We start from the raw sequence: 25,815 nt of genomic DNA on the forward strand, positions 1-25,815 counted from the left end.
TGCATGGAGCCTGCTTCTCCCTCTGCCTATGTCTCTGCCTCTGTGTGTGTGTGTGTGTGTGTGACTATCATAAATAAATAAAAATTAAAAAAAAGATTTATGTGCACTGAATAATTTCTGATGCTCTTTGAAAGTATTTGTGGCATGCATTCCTAATGATTTGGGGGAGGAAATCCATTTACATGTACATAGACTTTCTTTGGACCCCATCCATGGAAGGTTAGATGTGCAGATACTAGAAAGATATACAAAGTATAGAAAAGCCAGAAATGAAGGAAGTTGCTGGGTTTTTAAAAAAGATTTTATTTATTTATTTGACAGAGCACAAAAACAAGGGGAGAAGCAGCAGAGGCAGGGGGAGAAGCAGGCTCCCAGCTGAGCAGGGATCCCAGTGCAGGGCTGATCCCAGGACCACAGGATCATGACCCGAATTGAAGGCAGACACTTAACCAACTGAGCCACCCAGGTGCCCTGAAGGAAGTCACTCTTAAACATCTAATTATAGAACTAATGTTTAATGTTTAGTCTAGAAATGTATAGTATATATATATTCATACATATATATATGAATCAATATAATTCTTTTTTAGTAATTTCAAATTTTGAATATACTTTTACATACTTGCATCATGTATTTTTGGTGTTTAAATATTTAAATAAAACTTTTTAAAAAAAGATTTATTTATTTATTCATAAGAGACAGAGAGGCAGAGACACAGGCAGAGGGAAAAGCAGGCTCCATGCAGGGAGCCCGACGTGGAACTCGATCCCGGGACTCCAGGATCATGCCCTGAGCCAAAGGCAGACAGACGCTCAACCACTGAGCCACCCAGACGTCCCAAACATTTTTTTTTTAAGATTTTATTTGTTTATTCATGAGAGACACAGAGAGAGACAGAGACAGACAGAGGGAGAAGCAGGCTCCATGCAGGGAGCCCAATGTGGGACTCGATCCTGAGACCCTGGGATCACGGCCTGAGCCAAAGGTAGACACTTAACTGCTGAGCCACCCAGGCGTCCCTAAATAAAACATTCATTGATAGAGATGATGAAATGTATTTTTCCTGGGAAGTAGCAAATGCAAACTACACCAACAAAATATTCCACACTTGTGTTTATTCAAGCTAACACAACAAGGTAAAATGAAGACTAAATACTGTTTTTTTTAAAATTTGTATACGTCTTAAGACTCATTCTCTCACACGATTCCGTAACAGTGGAGGGATCATGGGGAACATTTTCCTTACCTTCAGGTAAAAGAATCTGACGTTTTACCAAGAAAAGCAGCATGTTAACTTTAGGATATGAAAAAATATCAGCTTTCCTTTCCATCACACAGAGAGCTGATAAGAGGAGGGATTGAGATAATGAGGAATAAATTCCTGGTACTCTGAATTGTCAAATTTGTAAATAGCCAAATACAAAAAAAAAAAAAAAAAAAAAGCCTAGGGAAATATTAAAACACATAAGCCCTATCACTGTACTTTATTTTTTTTTAATTTTTATTTATTTATGATAGTCACAGAGAGAGAGAGAGAGAGAGAGAGAGAGAGAGAGAGAGGCAGAGACACAGGCGGAGGGAGAAGCAGGCTCCATGCACCGGGAGCCTGATGTGGGATTCGATCCCAGGTCTCCAGGATCGTGCCCTGGGCCAAAGGCAGGCGCCAAACCGCTGCACCACCCAGGGATCCCTATCACTGTACTTTAAAAACAATCTTGCTTTGCTCCAAGTTACAGGCAGGTAGAAGCCCGTGGGGGCAGACCAGAGTTCTGATTATAATCACAAGGTCTATATTTCTAAATTATATACAGGGGTTAACACACTAATACCAACTCAACCACCTAGATTTCTGTTCTCCTCCCTCCGTCCTAACATAGAGTGAGGACCAAGAAAGGACACTGATTGGCCCCATCCTGAATTGTAGGGATAAAAAGGAACATTTAGGGGAACTGAACACCAGAATTACCACAATGGATTGAAGAAAGACAGAAGCTGTGGTGAGATTTTTTTTTCAAGCAGAGTTTTTTTTTTCATTGAAGTGTAATGCATACAGAAAAGTATACACATTTTACATATAGGTTTTGATGAATGTTCACAAAATGAAAACACCCCTATAACTATCACCAAGATCAAGAAATGAAACATAACATTTGAATTTTTAAAAAGTTCTCTTAGGTCTTAACTGGCTTCATTTGAGACTCTTTTGGGGCAGTATTCTATATGTACTACTTCAATAAATAAATTTCCTTAAAATGATAAAATTATAATCACCAGTGCTAGTAATCAAAGAGTTAATTTAGTCTTTTAAATAATAAATACAGAAATCTTTTGGTTTTCAAGAATTCTCATTCTAAGAAATATTCATTTAAAAAAAATAGAAGGAAGCAAAAAGGATGTGAAACTATTCTCAGAATTTAAATGTCTTCCCACCATTTGTTGCTCAGTAGTCTGCACTCTATCTGTCCCCGTGTCCTGGGGTTTTCTTCATCACCTTATTCTCTACAGTGCTATAGAATAAGCAATGACTTGATAATTATCTTTTATATGTTGCTGTATTTTTATTTTTACTTAGAAATAAAGTTATAATTGTAACAAATAATAGCAATTCCAATATGTTTTAGCAAAAGGGAAGAGGCTGTTTTTTTCCCAAGGAACTATTTTCTGTTTCTTTTTTTTCACCTGTCTCATATTTTATTGGTTAAAAACCAGTAACGGGGGCTCCTAGGAGGCTCAGTGGTTGAGCATCTGCCTTTGGCTCAGGTCATGATCCTGGAGTCCTAGGATCGAGCCCCACATTGAGCACTCTGCTCAGCCGAAAGCCTGCTTCTCCCTCTCCTATGCCTTCGGCTCTGCCTACTTGTGCTCATGCCATCTCCCTCTGTCAAATAAATGAAATCTTAAAAAAAAAATGTTTTAAATAAAAAACAAGTCACAGATTCTATCCTTACTTAAGAAGAGACCCGAGTAAGTATTCTCTAAAGTAAAAGTACTATATGTTTGTGTTAAAGTTTTGGAAATACCAAAAGAAATTATAAAGAAAATGAAATTGTCCACAATCCCATTAATCAGGAATAACCACTGCAAATGCTAAGACTTTCCAGGTTTTAATTTTTCTGTGAATATATATATACTTCTTTTGCACAAAATTAAGAACCTCTGTGAATATATACTTCTTTTGCACAAAATTGAGAACCTCTGCCAGTTACGTATACTGCTTATACTCACTTACCTTTACAATCTTACGTGTTTCTCATCAGAAAAACACATAACAAGAAATGTAAGTGAAGTTAAACTCACATGCTACTCAGTAGTAGTTCACCTTGAGCAGAAGAGGAAGGCTATAGAAATAGAGCATCTCTGTGGAACCAGAAAGAAACAAAACAAAAAGTCCTAATGGCCAACTCCACCTGCAAACCCATAGATCTCATTTGGGGAATGATAAATCTCAATAATAAGAACAGATAAAGAACTTAGTGGAGCTTTAGAGAGATTGACATTTTAGCCAGTTTCTCCACGAAGTGTCACAGGTACACACATAAGCTATACAACAAATGGGGAATCCCTGGGTGGCTCAGCGGTTCAGCGCCTACCTTCAGCCCACGGCCTGATCCTGGAGACTGGGGATCGAGTCCCACATCGGGCTCCCTGCATGGAGCCTGCTTCCCCCTCTGCCTGTGTCTCTGCTTCTCTCTCTCTGTGTCTCTCATGAATAAATAAATAAAATCTTAAAAAAAAAAAAGAAAATCTATGCAACAAGCACTTTCTGTATTACATTTTATCTCTTGTGGGAAATTAATAAGAGACCACCTAAGAAATCATTTAAAATGTGAGATAACTATTTAGAGAGTATTCTGAGATTATTCTCTAGGACTGTCTTTCCACAGTTCATGGGTTTCTCTGCAATTCATAAACATGAAGCACAGTTTCAAAGGTAACTGAATCTGTTAAAAAGCAAAGTTAGATTTTAACATGACAAATTCAGATGTCAAGACTTGTAATGGAGAAGAGGATATGACAATAAAATTGTTATCTAACTTGTTGGGACTGAAACCAAGGTGAAAGCGTACTAAACTCAGATCCTCTGACATGAATTTCTTCTAAATAAATTGCCAAGCAATCTTACTAACAATTTGGGGATTTGCTTACTTTAAGAGAAATGTTGAAAGGAAAATACAGGGCTATTTTAATAATTTTGAATTGAGGGTGGCCTTTCTTTTTCTTTCTTTCTTTTTTAAGATCTTATTTATTTATTTATTTATTTAATTTATTTGAAAGAGAGAGAGATAGAGAACATAGGGGGAGGAGCAGAGGGAGAGGGCGAAGCAGCCTCTGCTGAGCAGGAAGTCTGATCCCAGGACCCCAGGACAAGACTGAGCCTAACAGAGACTTAAGGACTGAACCACCCAGGTGCTCGGAGGAAAGCCTTTCTATACAAGACACTAAAGGCAGAAGCCTAAATTTAAAAATCCATACAGCAAAAAGGTAATAGATAAAACTATGTTAAAAAGGTTTTTTGACTGTATGTATTGTATCACAGAAAAACATATCTCTGTCCACTGCAGGGTTTGTTTTTTTTAAGATTTTATTTATTTATTTATTCATGAGAGATACAGAGAGAGAGAGAGGCAGAGACACAGGCAGAGGGAGAAGCAGGCTCCATGCAGGGAGCCCGATGTGGGACTCGATCCCAGAACTCTAGGATCAGGCCCTGGGCTGAAGGCGGCGCTCAACCGCTGAGCCACCCGGGCATCCTTGTTGTTGTTTTTTTATAATGTAATTAATTTGTTGAGCTTAATTCATTCTGTGCCTCGGACTATGCTGGCCAATTTGTAATTTGTTTTGAGTGGGATATGGATCTTGTAGAAACAGGCCTTTGTAATTACATCAAAATAACTTCTAACAAGGTTTTTATTGAATACCAAAAATTATACTTAATTGGGGTGGCAGATAAATTATAAGGATCCAGGCTAGCACTGCTCAGGAGCACTTACAGCCTTTGAAGACTCCCTAATCTAGATTTAAATTCTGATCCTATACTTGCTAGCTGGGAATGTATTTACCTTCATGACCTACAGTTTTTAAACCTGTGAAATGGACCTAAATATCCACTATACAAGGTTTATATGATGATTAAACAAGAAAATGTGTATTAGGACTTTGGCAGAGTACTTGGCAAACAAAACATTTCTGAGTACATGGTCACTATTAATGCTCAGTATTCCTTTGTAGCAGTTGCTGAATTAAAAAAATAGCAATATTTAAGCAGTACGAACTATAAAAAAGAAGCATGTACAGAAGCTTGGGAATGTGGCTTCCCAAGACCATAATACTATGGTAACGTCTTTGTCTTCAATATCAAGTCAATTTTGTCTCAGTAAAAGTATAAAAACATCAGGAAAATTTTACAAGTAAAGAAAGAAATGGAATTCATAAAATACACCACTGCATTCAGTGAACATGTTCAGTTTCTGGAAAAGCAAAATCATTGTGATTCTAGACCAGAAATGAAGGTGTTCAGCCTCCCTCTAAATTTTGTGGTTTTAGGATTTAGATTGGAAATGTATGACATTCCTGAGGGATTTTCTGTACCATCCAAAGAACAGTTTTCAAGAAGGTTAGTATCTAACTGAAGGAAACTTAGGTGTGACACTGATACACTTCTTGGCAGAAAATGAGAGCTTTGAAGGGAAGCATTCAGCTATAGAAGTCAGCAAGCTCTGGCCCAAATCTGACCTGCCGCTTGTTTTTGTATGATTAGCAAGCTAAGAAGAGGGAGAATGGTTTTACATTTTTAAAACGGTTGAAAAAAAAATTTTTATGGCATGTGAAAATTATATGAAATCAAATTTTGGTGTGCATAAGTAAAATTGTAATGGAACACAGCCACACTCATTTGCTAAAGTATTGCCTATGGCTATATTCCCAATGCAGTGACAGAGTGACCAGTTTTGATAGAAACCATATGGCCCATAAAACCAAAAATATTTACTCTTTGACACTTTACAGAAAAAGTTTGCTGACCACTCGACTCAAGGTAAGCTTAGGTGGAAAGAAATACAAATGGCTGTTTTAATAATTTTGAAGTAGAGAAGGTTTTTCTAAACATACAATCAGGGCGGCCTGGATGGCTCAGTGGTTGAGCATCTGCCTTCAGCCCAGGGTGTGATCCTGGGATCCAGGATCGAGTCTCATATCAGGTTCCCTGCATGGAGCCTGCTTCTCCCTCTGCCTGTGTCTCTGCCCCTCTCTCTCTGTGAGTCTCTCATGAATAAATAAATAAAATCTTTAAAAAATAAACACAATCAAGTATAAAGCAGTTGTTAAAATGATGAAGTAGACCTATATTATTAACATAAAAAGATGTTACTATGTGGTTACATGAAAAGAAGCACAGATTATAGAACAGAGCATATAATATGATCACATTGTTTAAAATATAAAAATAGATTAATCAACTGATTGATAAACCAATTGATAGATTATGACAGGGTGATAATTAACGTATTTTGCTACCAGTAGGCATAGACACCAAACCACCAGAACAGTTACCAGTGGTAAATAATATGCTTATTTATTGCTGTATATCCCTGAAAACCAGCCCTGGAAATAGACATATATGCATAAATGTTATTTGGAAGAATATACAATAAATGATAACAATGACTGTTTCTGAGTATTGAGATTATGGGGAATTTTTCATGTCTCTTTTTATTTATTTGTACATTTCTGTATTTTCGTGCATGTGTGTGTGTGTGTGTGTGTGTATGTGTGTGTTTAAGTAACAGCATCATTACCCTTATCAGGAAAAAAAAGAAGCTATGTTTTTTTTTTAATTTAAGATTTTATTCATTTATTCATGAGAGAGAGAGAGAGAGAGAGAGGTAGAGACACAGGCAGAGGGAGAAGCAGGCTCCATGCAGGGAGCCGGATGTGGGACTTGATCCTGGGACTCCAGGATCAGGCCCTGGGCCGAAGGTGGTGCCAAACCACTGAGCCATCCAGGGATCCCCAAGAAGCTATGTTTGTTTGGAAAATGAAATAAAGCAACCAACTGATCAAAGAGCACAATTTCCATAAGCTCTGAAATGGAAATGATCTTTGTTTCCTAAAATAATAAATGCTTTGATTTATATATGATTTATCATATAATATTCCGATTAAAATAAATGTTTATTGGAGAAAATTTGGAAAATATAGTAAGGGATAAAATTTATCCAAAAGTTAACATTTTTGTGTATTTATTTACAGTTTGTGTCTTTTTGTCTTAATATTTAGATAAGATAATACACTAAATTATCAAATATTCTTTGAAAATATTACTTGGTACCTAATATATTTATTCCTACATGACTGGAATATGTTTGTTTTTTTAAGATTTTATTTTTAAGTAATCTCTGCACCAAGATGGGGCTTGAACTCACAACCATAAAATCAAGAGTTGCATGCTCTACCAACTGAGCAAGTCAGACACCCCTATTCTTTCTTATAAATAACACTTTGAAAAACATTCCTGTATAAAAGTCATCTCTGCTGTGGGACAGTTTTCTTGAAGTGCTTTTGGGGGGCATAAACATTTTTTAATAACTCGTGAAACATATTACCAAATTGCTTTCCAGAGAGTCTCTTCTAGGAGTCATGATAATCTCAATTAACCTCATACTTACTAATTTAGAGTATTACAGTTTTAAGAAATAACATGATCCATTTCCTAGAATCTTTTATCTTTCACCAGTTACACTGAATTATTTTTGTTTGCTTATTTGCCATGTAAATAGTATTTTGATGGCAAGTGCTATTACCATAGCACTATCCTTTTTTTTTTTTTTTAAAGATTTTATTTATTTATTCATGACAGACACAGAAAGAGAGAGAGAGAGAGAAAGAGAGGCAGAGACACAGGCAGAGGGAGAAGCAGGCTCCATGCAGGGAGCCCGACGTGGGACACGATCCCGGTTCCCCAGGATCACGCCCTGGACTGAAGGCGGCGCCAAACCGCCAGGCCACCGGGGCTGCCCACCATAGCACTATCCTGATGATAGTTATGCAATAAATTATGGGCCAGAAATTTTATGGTTAAGGAAGAATTTTTTCTGTAACTCTCTTAATTTCTGTAGATTTTTTTTTTCCAAAAAAGTGATGGCCATCTATTAATCCACCACATGGGAGTATTCTGATATTACAGTATTTTAATTTCAGTTGTTTGATCCTGGAGACCTGAGATCAAGTCCCACATCGGGCTCCCTGCATGGAGCCTGCTTCTCCCTTTGCCTATGTCTCTGCTTCTCTCTCTCTCTCTCTCTGTGTGTGTGTGTGTGTGTGTGTCTCATGAATAAATAAATAAAATCCTTAAAAAATAATAATAATTTCAGTTGTTAAAGTGATAAAGAACTTTTGGTATTTATCTTAGGCCTAGATCATAATCATTATACTAAATCATTAAGGAAAAGAACTATATCAAACATTGATATTTGCCATTGATATATATGTCTATAAGTTAACATTCAAAAGGGCTTTTTATTTCTGTGGAATATTTTCCATGCAGTTAGTATGTGGTAGCATCAGATAACTGCAGTGGCCTGGTTGTTTACTTAAAAAAAACACAAGGGCCAAAAAAAAAAAAAGAAAAGAAAAGAAAAGAAAGAAAGAAAGAAAGAAAGAAAACAACACAAGGGCGCCTGGGTGGTTCAGTTGGTTAAGTGTCTGCCCTCCACTCAGGTCATGATCCTGGGGTCTTGGATGGGGTCCTGCTCCCTGCTCCTCTGCTTCCCACCCCTATGCCCCTCCCCAGTGGCCCTCCCTCTGTCCCTCCCCCGTGCTCATGCTCTCTTGGGCACCTGCTTTCTCTCTCTCAAATAAATAAAATCTTTTTTGAAAAAACCAAACACACACACACACACACACACACACACACACACACACACACACACACAAACAACCAAAACTTTAACTTTTAATGTTTAGGCTTAGATGCTTTAATAAAGCAACTTAGAACTATGAAGGGGAGCAATCTTTTGAAACACATGTAACTAAACCTTTCTCACCGAACCTGAAGTGCTACCAAACACCATTTAATATAATCCTGATATCAATATATATATATATATATATATACAGAATCCTGATATCATCTCCAGTCTTAATTTATACTGTTTCTTCCTACATTTCTAAAATCTTATCCTAGAATCACATAGTTTTTTAGTTGGCTTTTCTCTCTCTACTTCATGTATGCTACCAATCCTAATTAACATTCTTCCATGTACTAGAATCACTGGCTTTGGTTGACTTTTTCAGTAAGCCCTGATCAGCTACAAATAGGAAAGCTCTTCTATTTTCTCATTTGACAAAACAAAAACCAGGAGAAAAGAGGCACACGGAGTTCACTATACACTGCAACCATAGATCTTTCCAACACCCTCACCAGCAGAAAGTGGTTCTTTCAACTCTCTTCAAAGAAATTCCTAGTTGGAGAAAAAAAAAATAAAAGAAATTCCTGGTTGGTAGCATTGTCATTGGACCCAGCCACTATGATTCATTCCCTTCAGCACTGCTTAGTGATTTCTACTTTTACAAATAATTGGAAAGAGAATGCATCAAAGATAGCTTTTAGGGAGGAACTTTTTATTCATAGAACATTTAATACATACAAACATTTTTATGAACAAGGATCTAATGGGTTGCATAATAATGGTCATGTGAAGATCATTCCAATATACTAATGTGTTTGTTGAATGAATGTTAAATAATTTTAACATTGGCCCTGTCTGCCTCAAGTGTGGGAGAGTGGGGGGATGGCACCTTACATTTCCCGAGATTTGAATCCAAAGTCTGTCACCTGTAGCCATGACCCCTTGGGCAAGCTAATATCCTTAAGCCTCATTTGTAAATAGGGATAATAAAATGCTTAATCTTACTGGTTTTTAAGGATTAATGGATTAATATTAGAAAATATTTAAAGCAGAGGCTGGCATATGATAAGCACTTTATAAATAAAAGCTACTATTATTATCACCCATGAATATTTTAAAATTAAGTTGGCAGTTAAAATTAAAAAAAAAAAAAAAACAAAACACTAGGCCAGGACACCTGGGTGGCTCAGCAGTTGAGTGTCTGCCTTTGGCTCAGGGTGTGATGAGTCCCACATCGGGCTCCCTGCAGGGAGCCTGCTTCTTCCTCTGCCTGTGTCTCTGCCTCTCTCTCTGTGTCTCTCATGAATAAATACATAAAATCTTTAAAAATTAAAAAAAAAATTTAAAAACCCACTAGGCCATGAAAGCACAAGGAATAAGATAAAAGTAAAGCTGTTTTAGAGGTCTGGTTGAGGGCCTAGGGCCCCACCTACTCTACACCAGCTAACTCCACACCCAGAGAGGCATCTTCAAAGAACCCCTACAATCCTAGAGCACAGTTTGAAAATCCCTGAAGAAGGTTATTTAGAAGGACAATGCTCCTCTTTTGAGGGTTGCTCTGCATTCTTAGCCAGTTAGCTTAAATAAGAAAGGTCATAGGGCAAAATGGTCAAATTTAAGGTAGAGAGTGATACACTAGGCAGTAAATTTACACGGTTACCATTAGAATAAAACATTTTTAATTGACATTATTTTTGGCAAATAAGATTAACATTCACATCAGGTTAGTCTGAGGATGAAGTGAATCCTTAGCTTTGTATTTATATCTAAAACTGGATATAGTTGAAAGAAGTTAGCCAAAGATCAGAGAAAGGTAAACAAGGAGCTAAAGTAGTACCCGCTGAGATGAGGGTAGACAATGTGTGACTGCCTGTCAAGCACAAATGCAAAAAGAGAAAATACAATGTTCAAACAATGGATTCACTTTGAAAATTCACGTTACAGGGACGCCTGGATGCCTCAACGGTTGATCATCTCCCTTGGGCTCAGGGCATGATCCCGGGATCTGGGATCGAGTCCAGCATTGGACTCCTTGTGAGCCTGCTTCTCCCTCTACCTATGTCTCTGTCTCTCTCTCTGTGTCTCATGAATAAATAAATACATCTTTTTTTAAAATCCACATTATATATACTTTTACTGTATTATTTATTTTAAAAATGAATATTGTTACTAGCAATTTTTTTTTTGTTACTAGCAATTATCCTACAAAATATTTTCTCTTTAAGGATGGATTTTAAAATAGAAATGCTTTGGCTGTGTTTGAGGAGTTCATGCTAATTAGTTTAGTCACTGTATAATACAATAGTATTATGGTAATTTTGATCACTGTGAAGAAAAAAACAGGGACACCTGGGTGGCTCAGCGGTTGAGCATCTGCCTTTGGCTCCAGGCATGATCCCAGAGTCCTGGGATCGAATCTCATATTGGGCTCCCTGCAGGGAACCTGCTTCTCCCTCTGCCTGTGTCTCTGCCTCTCTCTGTGCCTCTCATGAATAAATAAAATCTTTTTTTAAAAAAAACAAAGAGTCTCTAATAAAGCTAAAGAAACATACCTAATCTGAATAATAATGATCTCATATACCAAATGGACACATTAAAGGAAAATTCTTTTATTACTCACCAGATTTACTGCTCAAACATATAAAGTTCACATGAAACTCCATCATTTATTCTGAAAACTTTCTAAATCACATCTTCAAATAATGAAAATTTTTGCTTGAGGAATCATCTTTCGAATATAGTGCACCTCGTGAGGCTTATGTAAGTCCCTTCTCCTGTGTCCATGAATGAGAAAGCCACATAAATGAGTTGTGGCTTTACTTCTTAGAAGCCTTGGAAAGCTTTCAACTCTGAAACTAAAATATCAAAGGGCTTAAATATATACCATACTCTCATTATCCATCCCACAATGAAAATACTTTTAAATATTCTTAAATTATTACACTAGAACTCAATTATATAGTCTTTAATTTCAATTGCTTAAGACTTGGCTTTACTGTCAGGCTTGAGTTTGGGTTTCTGCATGTACTTGTGGCTAAAAAGTAAAACTGATGCTGTTTTTTTAAGACCTGCAAAATGCAATTGTCTTATTGATCATCTCCAACAATGAATTATGTTAATAAAGGTGAGAATATAAGAAAAAAGATTCCATTAAAAAGCAGGACATTAATGACAGTATGATAGATTTGGAAAATTCTCAAATCAGATTTTTCAAGTCACTTCCTTTATACATGCACAAAACAGACATATATAGTGGCAAACAATCTAAGTCAAAATTTTTATCTGCTTGCAGAAAATACTATACATCTGCATCATTTATGCTTAGTTTCCCCAAAATGGCCATTCAAGATCTAGATTAGAGTCACAGCAATACTATAAAGAAACTGCTTACATTAAACTTAAAGCTATAACCAGTTGGCATGTCAGTAAGTGATAAATGCTTAAAGAGTGAAAACATCCTCATCTTCTCTCATATCCATAAATGGCTGAAAATGGCAATGACATTCATCACCTACTCAGGATTCTCAGATCTCTTCTAGGATTTTTGCTGAGACAAAGATGAAGGATATGGTGGTAACTTTCAAACAGCATGCAATAAACTTTACAAAATGTGCTTTTCTAACTATTTTAATGGAATTTCCTGATTCATATTTCTAAAGTTCACACGTTGAAGAAAAAATATGCTAAGGAGCATTCAGTACCTAATGGCTACCCTAATAAGGACAATATTCTCATTCTTCCATCAGTGACATAAATGTACTAGGACTGTACTCATAAATTTTTTCAAAATAAGTATAAAAATAAAAGCAGCCGTAATTATAAATCTATCTTGCTGCTTAAGGAGAGGACTAGTTTGGGCCTAAGGGACCTGAAGTTTTATAAGAACTTAATAAAAATGAAAAATTTCTCCCTTCTTTTAGAATATGATCTAAAATGCGATTAAAGGAAAAAGTAACTCTCATCCTCTTTGTAATACATTTTATAAAGGGAGTTAAATCGTTAAATTTATACATGTTAAAAATTACACTGCATTTAAAATCAGTTAATTATAAAATTCTTGAAAGCCCAGGATTAAGCAACATTTAAATTTTTATATCAAGCTGCAAACTTAACCTTATCTTGGAGAAGCAAGTTTAATCTATGTTAAGTGTTCCATACCAGTGCCAGCCAATTAATATTCTACTTTATGAGAATTATTTTGGATGCTTTTCCTTAAAAATCTTTTTTTGGGGGCACCTGGACGGCTCAGTTGGTTGAGGGTCTGCCTTCGGCTCAGGTCATGATCTTGGGGTCCTGGAATGGGGCCCCACATTGGGCTCTCTGCTCTGCGGGAACCTGCTTCTCCCTCTCCCTCTACCGGCTGCCAGCACCTTACCTGCCCTCCCCCCCGCCCCCCGCCCCGGCCCAGCTTGTGTTTTTTATCAAGTGGATGAATAAAATCTTTTTTTTTTTTTTAAAGATTTCATTTATTTATTCATGAGAGACACAGAGAAGGAGAGGCAGAGACACAGGCAGAGGGAGAAGCAGGCTCCATGCAGGGAGCCTGACGTGGGACTCGATCCCAGGACTCCAGGATTATGCCCTGGGCCCAAGGCAGATGCTCAACCGCTGAGCCACCCAGGCGTCTCAAATAAAATCTTTTAAAAATTAATTTAAAAATAACTCTTGGGGATCCCTGGGTGGCTCAGCAATTTAGTGCCTGCCTTGGGCCCAGGGCATAATCCTGGAGTCCTGGGATCGAGTCCCGCGTCAGGCTCCCTGCATGGAGCCTGCTTCTCCCTCTGCCTGTGTCTCTGCCTCTCCTTCTCTGTGTCTCTCATGAATAAATAAATAAAATCTTTAAAAAAAATAAGTTTTGGGGCATCAATTTTTTATATTAACTATTTAATTCTTAGCCTTAAGAGTGAGATGCTAAACTGGAAAAGGGTAAACAGCATGGGTTTCTGATATTTACAAGAATGAAAGTATATAATACTGATTTTAGGAATGGGAAAAAAAACCTTTTTAAGACTATTTAACTTATTTGAGAGAGAGAGTGGGAGTGGGGAGGGAGGGACAAGGAGACTCTGCACAGAGCCCTGTGCAGGGCTTGATCCCATAACCCTGAGATCAGGACTCGAGCTGAAATCAGGAGTTGAAGGCTCAAATAACTGAGCTCCCCTAGGAGCCCCTAGGAATGGAAAAATTATAAGCTCCTAAGCACTCTTCAATTATGGTATACTCACCCCTCTCTTCCAATTTCGACTGTTATGTAGACTATTACATGGAAGGATGAGAATCTGTGAATTAAGAGATGGAATAAGCGAATTTCAACTCTACTCAGTTTAAAGACTAGAGAAGCATCTCCAGCTAATATGACCTGCAATGTGAGGTAATGAGCTGGAGATGAACATTTATGGAATGAAATCAAGCAGAGGTGGGGTAAGCATGTGTAGAGTACTTGTTCCTAAGGTTACTACAGTTCAAAGAGTCTATTGGTCTGTCTAGTTAACAGATACATACATGTTAATTGATGTTGATACAGTAATAGTCATAAGTGTTAACATGGTTGGATGCATTAAATATCTTTGAAGAAACCAACATAGTTTTTCTAAAGGTGACTTAGCTATGCAGTATCAGCTCATGGTGCCACCCCATACAGTAAAATGTTAAATCTAAAGACTCTTGAGGTCATCCAAGAGACATTAAAGAACTACGACCCAAATTAGGATTGTGATTAAAATCCCTTGTTTCTAAACAATGCATGGTGTCACTTAAACCAATATTTGTAACCTCTGAACAGCAGTCAGTGATGAGAGTCACCAGGGCTTGTCATTGTGATCACTTTTGCTGAATTAGAACATCAAGGGGAGGAACACTGGGAGAGTGCCCTACATAGAACTTCAGGGGATACTAATACTTATGGGGTCAAGTAAGAGAGTCATATGAAGGAAATTAGTCATTAACAGAACTAAATGCTGCAGAGATGAGGATGTTGCAATGAGTCATTAGTGTCCTTTATGCAGTTTCACTCAAATATTGAAGTTGCAATTGAGATTGGAGTGAATGGACTGCCCAGAGAGTATAACCTGCTGCATTCTTGTGACTATGTTCTTCTCAGAGTTGTATCATGTCCTTTCTGAATATATTTGATGCTGATGGGTCAGTCTTATTAGAAGAGCGACAAAAACTTCCTAAATTTAGAATCAGACCTCTGTTCTGATTAAATTGGGCTTTAATAATAGGAACTCTTGGAACCATTTGAAGTCCACGTTGAAACTTTATTTTTATTGATTTTTATTATTTTTTAAAAGATTTCAAGAGAGAGCACGCACCCACACAAGCGAGGGGAGGGACAGTGGGAGAAGGAGAGGGAGCTGAGCAGGGAGCCTGTACTTTGAGCAATCCCAGGGCCCCCGGATCATGACCTGAGTTGAAGGCAGACACCTAACAGACTGAGCCGTCCAGGCACCCCGGGACTGTGTTTTAAATTTTTTTTTTTTTAATTTATGACAGTCATACAGAGAGAGAGAGAGAGAGAGAGAGGCAGAGACACAGGCAGAGGGAGAAGCAGGCTCCATGCATTGGGAGCCCGACGTGGGATTCGATCCCGGGTCTCCAGGATAGCGCCCTCAGCCAAAGGCAGGCGCCAAACCGCTGCGCCACCCAGGGATCCCGGAACTGTGTTTTAAATAAAAAATTTGACTATGAAGAATTGTGTTCTATATTGGTTCATTTGACAACGTATTTAGTAAAAGCCTCCTGTTGCAAGAAACTGAGCAATGTAAGACCACAGGACTATCTTCATAGGGCTTATGATGGGGAATTAGTATGTCTGAAACAATGACAGATTTCCAGTTCGGTAGTCTTCAGTTTTGAGAATATTTCCTCAGGGCTTGAAAGTATTTTTCAGGTCAGACACTTTGGCTCATTTACTCACAAGCTTAGCATTTTCAAGCTATGTTCAAGATGACTGAAAAGTCTAATTTACTGACAACTTTTATGAATGGAGCTATTAATGAGACTCCCAAATAGTTTACATTCTAAAGGCTATGTAAAGTCAGTACTTAGATTGAGGCCTGATGTAAAATAAAAGCATCTTTTAATATGGGATAAAGTGGAAATAAAAAGGCCTAAATTAGACAGTCCTACTGTCTAATCAGAGCCAAGATGGTAAGGTTTTCATCCTTCCCAGCTAAAATGGTGCCACCAAGGTGTGAGATCTTGTTGCTATGCCAGGTCTGTAATTCTGGAAGGAAAAGAATTCATTGATATTAAGAAGGCACATCATTCTTTGATGTATCTACTGCAAGGACAGAGATAGCAAGAGAGAGAGAGAATGAATGTGGAGTAAAGCGAGAATTTAATAGATCAGGGGTCAGCAAAGTGCAGCCTACTGCCTAATTTTCTAAGTAAAACTTTATCAGAACACAGCCACGCTAATTTACATGTTGTCCATGGCTGCTTTGATACAACAGCAAAGTTGACTAGTTGTAATGGGAACCTTATGGCCCGCAGAGCCAAAAATATTTACTATCTGGTAAAAAGCTTGCTGACTCCTGCAATTAGAATCCTGACCAAAAAGCAAACTGTAATACAGGCAAACGTGCAAAGACAGACTGAAGTTTGAACACTGATTAGATATTTGATATTGAGACTCTGTGAGGTATAAATACTATGCTAAAGAAAAAAAGCTGCATCAAAATGGAGTATGATACTTACAGGCTATGCCTTTCCCTAAGAATTAATTCGGAGTGTGTGTGTGGGGGGGGAGAACTATATAGAAGCTTGCAATTTTATCCTTTGAGAAAAGGGGATATTCTTTCCCTATGCCAAAAATAAGTGGACTGAACATTAATCCCAAGGGCCTGCAATTGTACTGCTTTACTGGATAGGAAAACTCTAGGTTCGAGTAACTTCATCGTCTCTCCCAACCTCCACAGAGGAGGTAGACAGTTTCCCTGAGTACGTAAATGGATCCTCTGAAGAAAGAGCTTGCCTAATCTTACAGACTTGTCCAATATAGTCCTGGTCCTACAGAACTAGGAGGCACCTAGAAAGTAATATATTCCTATCTCAGAAGAGATAACAAACATTTGTTTGCCACTTAAGACAGAAATATTAAGGTCCACACAAAAGTTATATGGGAAGCAACTCCTTTTCCTCTGTAATTTTAAGATATATCTTCAAGGTACAAGTATTTTCTCATTTTATGTTGAAGGGAGACAATACAAAGTGCTGTGTATGCATTTTCTTAATCTGCACCACTTTATATTTTTAGTTATCCTGTCCACAATTCCCAGTCCTTCCTAAAACCACTGAAATGCAGTCTTTTTGTTCCTTGCTAAATTCTGAATCTTTTCCCACTGCAAATCTGCTTGTAGTAGATGAACTGAGAACAGGAGTGAGGTCATTATCGGTCACAGGTAACCAATTTTCTCACAAGTGAGTCTTCGACATTTATCTGTTGAATAATTTATAACCAAGAGAGGAATCCATAGGCTAAAATAGGAGCTCCCATTTGGAGTAGGGTATAAGTCACTGTGTAAGTAGTAACAAAGAAGGGCCAGAAAACAGACTGCGGTACCAAGTTATCTACCTTCAGAAGGCACAATAGCCAAAGTTTAGAATGAATGGCTCCAAAAACCTGCCTGAAATCTAATGTAGGATTCTAACAAACATCTTTAAGCCTATGAAACAAAGTCCTAAAAGCAAATTTAAGAATGCCAATAAAAAAATCCATGCCAACACAAAAAAGGGTTTCAAATCTCAATTGCCATGGGTGAGGGTAATTCCCTGGACTCAGTACCTAGACTTCCTCTTCTTTGGAATGAGCTAATTGATTTAATGCTTTTGATGGCAATTACTAGAAAAACTAGTGCGGTAAAACCTACTTTGGAGAATTAATTACCCGTGTGTCTATGTAAATGCCAACATCCCAGTTTAGGAATCCAGGTCTTACCAAGAACAGAGAAAAGGGTGAGGGTGGCATGGGTGACATAAGTACTAAGTTCCATCTTCCACATTAACACACATTTGTCTTTCATATGGTAAAATATAAATGCCCACTCTACACAGCTCTCTACAAGACAAAAATCATTACCAGCAACAAAAGCATCAAACCTAAATGCTTTATTGCTACATTGTTGCACTCTACATCAAGGTGAAACTTTCTCTAAGGTTTTCACATCTTCCTTATATACACTGAATGTTAGACATTTAAGATATTAGTGGTGACTATACCAGTCATTATTTCCAAACAAAACATTTTGTAGCAAACAGCTAATACTTAAAGCTTGTCACTAAGTATTCCAAGTTATGTGGATGGTGTTAAAAAAAATCAAAAGGCTACTTGCACTGAGACTTCTATAGTAGTATTTGCTATAGGTTGGTGTTTGGTCATGATGTCTTCAGATACAGTCACCTGGGGGAGTACTGAGTAAAGTCCCGAGGGCTCCTCCATACTCTGTGCTTGTAAACCAAATTAGCGTGTTAACTATATGCCACTAGATACTAGCAATATCCGTAAAAATAGATGTCACATCTTTTAATAGTCATTTAGTGAACAACATGTTTTCCCAAATCTTCAATCACTTATTGAACAAGTTTGATACAGGTAAAGAAATGAAAGTTCAGAAATCCTAGATCCCAAAACGGATTGTAAAGTCACTGTAGGAACCTCTCTGGGGAATCAATTCCTTATTGCTCTTTCAAAATTTTCCAACCAGAAACATTCTGCAAATATCTTGCAACATTTTATGTTTTCTTACTGACTATTGAGACAGTGGGCTAAGATGATCTTTCACTAATATTATAAAACATAACATATGCTTGGATGATAGTAATTTCTTATTGCCAAACTTTGGCTGTGTTGGAAAAAAGTATCTAGCTGGCAGTCACAAGTATGGTATCAATAGCATATAAAGGAGGCACAGTGCAGTCATACAGCCTATTTTTTAAAATTCAATTTAATGAATATATTTCCTGTTCATTTTTTAATTTCCTTCTTTAGCTCAAAATTCAGAAAAAGTTATGACAAAGACTAAGGTCTGAAGGACCTTTAATTTTCTCATCTAACCATGGATCCAGTAATGTAACTTCCTACACCACCTTCCAAAAATTGGTCCATAAAGCTAAACATCATTTCTAAATTTCCAGTGTTCTTTTTTTGGTGTCAAATTTATGCATGATTTTGTCAACGTTATTGCTAAGCAAAACAAAAACCTAGTTAACTACAATGGTCCAAAAACCTACACACACACACACACGTTTAGGTAGAAATGTTTGGTCTGTATTATCTTAGCCAAAATGTTTGTCAGGTATTCTTTCACTTTCCCTAGAATACTTCAACAATAGGAGACTAGGTTTCTTTCCCAAGCAATCACATTTCATCTTTTGATAATTATTAAAAGCTGCTTTTTTAATCTTGAGACAAGTGGTCCAAATCCTTACCTCTCAAAGCCATAGAGAATATATATCTAATTTTTTAAAGACTTTATTCATGAGACACACAGAGACAGAGAGACACAGGCAGAGGGAGAAGCAGGATCCGCCTGGGGAGCCCGATGTGGGAGTTGATCCCACGCCCCTGGGATCAGGACCTGAGCCGAAGGTGGACACTCAAAACACTGAGCCACCCGGGTGTCCCGTATGTAATTATTCTGCCAAGTGACAGTTTTTACAATTTTAAAGCACCGTGCCGGGCAGCCCAGGTGGCTCAGCAGTTTAGCGCCTGCCTTTGGTCGAGGGCCTGATCCTGGGGCCCCGGGATCGAGTCCTGTGTTGGGCTCCCTGCAAGGAGCCTGCTTCTCCCTCTGCCTGTGTCTCTGCCTCTCTGTGTGTCCCTCTCATGAATAAATAGATCAAATCTTTAAAAAATAAAGTAAGACCCTGTGCCTTATGTGTTACATGGGCAGCCTTCTCCAAACACGACTCACTTCTTTAGTAAAGTGTCTAGTCATTTCTATGATTTCCTTTGTTCTATTACTGCCACCACCACAAATTACTAAAAGAAAAAAAAACAGAAAAATGTATTGTGTACTATTAAAGTTTCAAAGAGTTGAAACATACTTATAATTCATTAGCCTGCTAATATGCAGTAAATATGGGATAAAGTAGCTTACCTTTTTTTTTTAAACATACATTTATTCATTCATGAGAGACACAGGCAGAGGGAGAAGCAGGCTCTCTGTTGGGGAGCCCGATGCGGGACTCAATCCCAGGACCCCAGGATCACGCCCTGAGCCCAAGACAGATGTAAACCTTAAGTACAAAGATATCTGAATTATACACAAGTCAAAGTTTACAAAGGTGTTCCCCCCTACCCCAATTAGTCTAACTAAATCAGTACACTTTCAATGCAAAGAAATCTGAATTAAATGTCAGAGTCAACAAAATTCACAAAGCCAGAAGCAAGTTTAGTGCTCACAAGTTTATATTTTTAGGTTTGATAAAGATTCTTGTGTATTTTCTAAATACACAGACAAAACAGGTTTGGAAGTTTACATACATGTCTTAGGACACTTATACTAGGTAGGTAAATTACATTTAAAAAAATTGGTCTTCGTAAAAGATCTTCCCAAAGAGCTTTTACAAACAGCAGGCAGAAGAAAGCGTTCTTTTATGTTTACAGTGTTTAAAATGCTGATTCTCCCATTTCATGATGGCCTCAACCATCCCTCTCCCCTAAACCCAAAATCTTGTTCTCAATAGCCAGTGTACTCCAAATTAAGTACCCAATGTCATAAAATCCAGGGCTAAAAAACAACTTGTAAAGTGTGCTTATCCCTAACACATTTTAAACTATCTAAAACTGTTCGACTTCACTTGAAAGCAGGGATACAGCAGGAAAAAAACTTTCCACTTTAAATCCTAAAGTGACTACAAAAAAACACCTGTTAGTTCTAAGCACATATATTATGTATCATAGTTAAGTTTAAGGATCTGGGTGACTGAACGGCACAAAAACTGGGGTTCACATCTAGTTCTTCATTTCAAAACCATCCTTTCAAAAATAAAAACGCCATGGCCAATTAATAGCATGTGCTACACTGAGGTCAGGTATCTTATTTATAGTCAGGTGACAAAACTGCTGTACTCAGAGGAAAAGAGTGATAAGGATATTTAGGGGACGAAAGATGAGGCGCTCAAATTCCTAACAAAGATGGTTTACAGGGAAAATAGGTCTCCATACACAAACTCCTTTAAAGCACTGAAATTTTATAAAAGTTGTTCAATGAGGCAGTTAATAGAGCCCCATAAAAAGAGCATGGGCTTCATTCAAAATCAAATTTGGTCAAAACCCAGCTCTACCATTTAGTACCTGTGTTATATTGGGCAAGTTACATTATGCAAATCTCTTGGAGCCTTTCTTTTCCATAAAATGGAGACAGTAGCACCTACCTTATTGGGAATTAGATAAAATGTAAAGCGCAAATGGCACATGTAGGCACTGGGGGAAAAAAAGTAGCTTTTGGAATATTATTCAGAAAAATAAACTTTAAGTTGACAAAAATCCTAAAAATATAAAGTTTACCAAAGTTTTGAAATTTAGGATATTTTCAAACTCCTCTTCCATCACACTTTTCCCCATGTTATACTACTCCAGTCATCTTCAGGCATTTTACACTTTATGAATATAGTTTTCCCAACCCTGATGCTTTCACTTTGTTTCTCCCCCTTTCCTCTTGGTTCGCATCCACTATTAAACTAGGATGTATTAGGCCTCTATTATGTACCAGACTGTGTTTGAAGCGCTTTACGTGAATTAACTCCTTCATCTTACTCTTCTCCATCAGGAGGGCTCTGCCAAACCCACCTAGTGTTTCCTCCCCCCACCAAATTTCAAGGCTATTCATTAGTGTTCAGTTTCCCTTTCCTACATTTTTTTAAGCTCTTAATTGCTAGGGTGCTAAAATAAGCAAAATATCTAGTGAATATGAAAAATGAGGGCCAATAATAATGACAAAGCGGGGACCATATGAAAGTAACTGTCTCTGAGAAGCCTAAGAATACATGATCTTAGTTTGGATGAGAGGGTCTGTTACTAGAGTGAATAGAAAAAGTTTATATTCTTCTTCATTAAAATTACAAGCTCTAAAATAGGTTTCATTTAAAATATAAGTTACAAGAGAAAAATTCAGCAAATGTGTGACACATAATTCTGCCAAGGCTCCACAGACAAAATTATGAGTATATCATTGTCACCTCTGAGACCAATCATAAGTTCTTACTATCTATCAACTTCCTGAAATTGTACTGTAAGTCAGAAAAAGAATATACTTAAAAAAAAAAAATAGAAACGTCCAGTAGTATACCTTAGTACTAAAACTATTTTTAAAAAAAGACCTAGAAGGGAAAAGGCAGTCCCTTGAGATCATGAAACAAAATAAGTTAGGCAGTCAGCAAGTAGAAAAATCTGTCAATTCTGTTTCTGGTAAAATGCTTACTTTAAAGAAGAAATTTTTATATAGGCTGAGGCTAATATATTCAGAGTATAAACATTATTCCTTTGGATTACCTTTCTAAAAACAAACTTTTAAAGTATCATATTTCAGTTGACTAAAAATATAGCCAAATCTGTCACAACACAACATAAAAGGTAATGGACAATTATAGAATATTTTAAATTAACAGTAACAAGCCATCTACATCAAACCTTATTTCCAACTAAAACCAAAACAAAAGCACAACAATCCCGTAGTGTACCAAGTGTGTATTTCAATTTACTGTATGCAATCTAACAAAAATTTGGTCATAATTTACCAGATATACATAAATGATTTAAGTAGTAAAAGAAAATTCAGTTTAAAGAGAGTTAAGTTCATATCTTGAGGAAAAGTAAAAGTACATTAAGAATGTAAAGCCAAGTCCAGTTTCTATGCAATAAGTGAACTGTAGTCTAATAAAGCAGATTTAGGTGATTTTCAGATATATATCTTTTCTCTTTAATATATATTTATATATAGACAGATCTACCAATTGTAAACTATGGTTTATTTTAAAGGAGGGGGATAAATGGGACGAAAGAAATCTTTATACTATACTTACATATTCACAAAGCAGAACATTTTACGTTTAAAATACTTTTTCATTCATAGTATCTTTGCCCAACTAACGTCTACTTTGGACCCCACCAGAATTACATTATACTCATTTGTCTAGAACACTGAGAATAAGATGTACTCTTCAGTCTTAAACAAAAATCAAACCAAACTATTCATGTCAGTTTTACAGTTATGTAGAAACTACAATAAAGTTTAGATGACAAAAGATGTATCTAACCATTGTAACTGTACTTTATATCTTTGATTTATCCAAGCAGAAACAATGTCTAACATTAAACCATTATACTACCAAAACTGGAGACGAGAAAACTTGTCTCTTAAAAAAAAAAAAAATCAATCTTCAACTTTGATCAGATGGAGCACCAAAAGGATTATGTCTGTCAAAGTGTACTTTGCAATTTTTCCACACAAATAGCACAATTTAGTGACCTGATATAAAATAGGAAAATATACTCAATTTCTTTTTAAAAGAAAGCTGAAAATATGATATCCCTCAATCTTATATAATATACAATGTTCCTGATAAATGTCATGCATGTTAATTTAATTGTGAAATGCTGCTGTGAGTTCAACAATCAGCTAATTCATCTGTCAGGAGACTAAATAAATATAACTTCAATTTTATATCACCTCTTGCACCCTGAAGGATTTTAGTCAACAGAACAATCGTAAAGCCTATTTTATTTTGTAAGATTTTTTGCAGACTGTTGAATCATAGTGACTACCAGAAAGACTATATATGAAGATGTAGTAACTTTGAGGAATTGAAAAAATAATTATCTATCATAATTTCAAAACACTCAATATCCCGGTAAGTATCAAACAAAAGAGAATTCACTTTTTGTGTTATTTTTAATGGTAAAAAGGGCACAGGAGTAAAAACCTGATATTTCACTTATATTGCATAACAAGCTAACCAAACTGGACATGGAGGTCAAATTACGAAACAAATCATTTTACTTATTGTTTCTATGACTTTTCTTTTGATTAGATTTCTCTTTTCAAATAGGACTGAGGTATAGTACACTGGCAAAAATAAAAAGAGGCAAACAAGAATAGTGCCAAAGTAGCAGATACTCAAAACCGAATACCATGTCAGAAGACGTCATATAATAACCATTTCAGATTAGAGCAGCAGGAGAAAGTTATTTCTAAATCATAATCATTTTAGTGGTATTTGTCAACTTCGCCACGTTAACTTTGTAACATCATTTCTTCATTTGTGAAGTAGTAAAATTCATGTCAAAAAGGAAAGGGGGAATGGAGGAAGTCAGTTAGTTCATTCCAATAAATTACCTCTCCAGTTCTTATAAACATGCCCATCAGCACAAAATTGAGAAATAATACCTAAGACTAGAGGAGACTTGGTTTAAGTTATGAAGCAAATTAAAATGGAAAAATACAGAAAAGTAGAACCAATGGGGTTGAAAAGGCCCCTCCCTGAAAATCTGTATTAAAAAAAATAAAATTAATAAAAATAAAAATAGAAACAAAACTCTACTAGTACAAACTAGCCTGAGTGGTTTGATGGACAGAGTAATTGGGTCAGCTGTCACTGTAGTCTTATAAATGGATTTTCTTCATTCATGTTAAAGTGGCACATGAATGTAAGCTCTTTAAGGATAGGTACTATATATTCGTAGGACCCAAATAGTTATTGTATATCCTATAAATAAAAAATATTTTTACTTTGATAACTGACTGAAGATGTGGGGACTCCATGTAATCCAACCACAAGGTTGTTTGCTGTACAGTCCTGTGCAAATATAAAAAAAAAAATTTTTTTTGCTATAAGGCTTTTTGACCCTACAGTTTTCACAGCAACATAACTACCATCCAGCATGTACCATATTTTGCAAGCCTTCAAGTTCAACAATTCAAATTGTCGATTCATATTATGTCCAAATGCAGCATCCTTGAGGAGTATAGGTCAGTTAATCATCTAGAGACATACAAACATCTCCTGATTCATCCCATCGAGATGGATCATTCTGATCTTCTCCATCATCAACCAGCTCTTCATCAGCTTCTCCTACTTCATTCTCCTCATATTCTTCATCCCGAGGGAAATCTGTGTCCTGTCCCTGATCTACACCTTCTTGTCCTCCTGGTTGTGATTTATCTGCACAGTCTACACAAACACCATAGCGTCGAGATCCATGTCTTATTCCAACACTGGCTGCTAACATGAAGATCTTCTTACACACCATACATTTGTATTTTTTATCCTTTTTATGCACCTAATTGAAGGGGGAGAAATCCAATATAAGGACAGTATAGACAATAACGCATTTGAACCAATCAAATTAAACCACCTGTTTAACAATGGTTGAATGTATACCCTTGTTTTTCTATATGAAGCTCAGTTCATAAATCATATTCTTTGTTTAAAACAATTTGTTTAATAATCCAAGTTCTCTAAATTTTAGGTAACAATGTTAAAATACCTTAAACTTCACTAACATACAGTTTATATTAAAGATCAGTTATATTTAAAGTTACTTACCAGGGAATGTCTTTTCACATGTTCTCTGCGAGTAAACAGTTTTCCACAAATATCACAGCTAAATGATCTGACTCCCGTATGAATGAGCAAATGCCTTTTTAGTGTTCGTCTGTATTTGGCTACATAGCTACAATGAGGGCATTTTAACTTGTTCATGATTAGAGATGATTCACCTTTGAAAATAAAAAAACACACACACACAAAAGCAATTATATATTAAACAGAAAACTTGCTATCAAAAGTTTGTCTGTCCCTGAGAATAGGGATTATAGGACTACCAGTATTTTGATTTTTTTAAGACCCAGAATATGGAAGCTTTTAATTGTGAAAAATCATTTTAAAATTCTGCAGATGTTT

The 25,815-nt window shown here is 36.6% G+C and overlaps 1 protein-coding gene across 2 annotated transcripts in view; it reads right to left on the reverse strand.

The window, feature by feature from the left end:
- Window positions 1-20,302: 20,302 nt before the first annotated feature.
- ZBTB10 (zinc finger and BTB domain containing 10) overlaps window positions 20,303-25,815 on the reverse strand; it is a 32,681-nt gene continuing 27,168 nt past the window's right edge. For both annotated transcript variants that reach the window (XM_041769160.1, XM_041769159.1), the window contains exons 5-6: window positions 25,459-25,631; window positions 20,303-25,192 (exon numbers count right to left, since the gene is read on the reverse strand). In XM_041769160.1, coding sequence (XP_041625094.1) covers window positions 24,887-25,192; window positions 25,459-25,631 — 479 coding nt within the window. In that variant the 3' untranslated portion in view covers window positions 20,303-24,886. The remainder of the gene's footprint in view (window positions 25,193-25,458; window positions 25,632-25,815) is intronic.

The sequence above is a fragment of the Vulpes lagopus genome, chromosome 9 (assembly GCF_018345385.1).
Source record: "Vulpes lagopus strain Blue_001 chromosome 9, ASM1834538v1, whole genome shotgun sequence".
In the NCBI taxonomy this organism is placed as follows: domain Eukaryota; kingdom Metazoa; phylum Chordata; class Mammalia; order Carnivora; family Canidae; genus Vulpes; species Vulpes lagopus.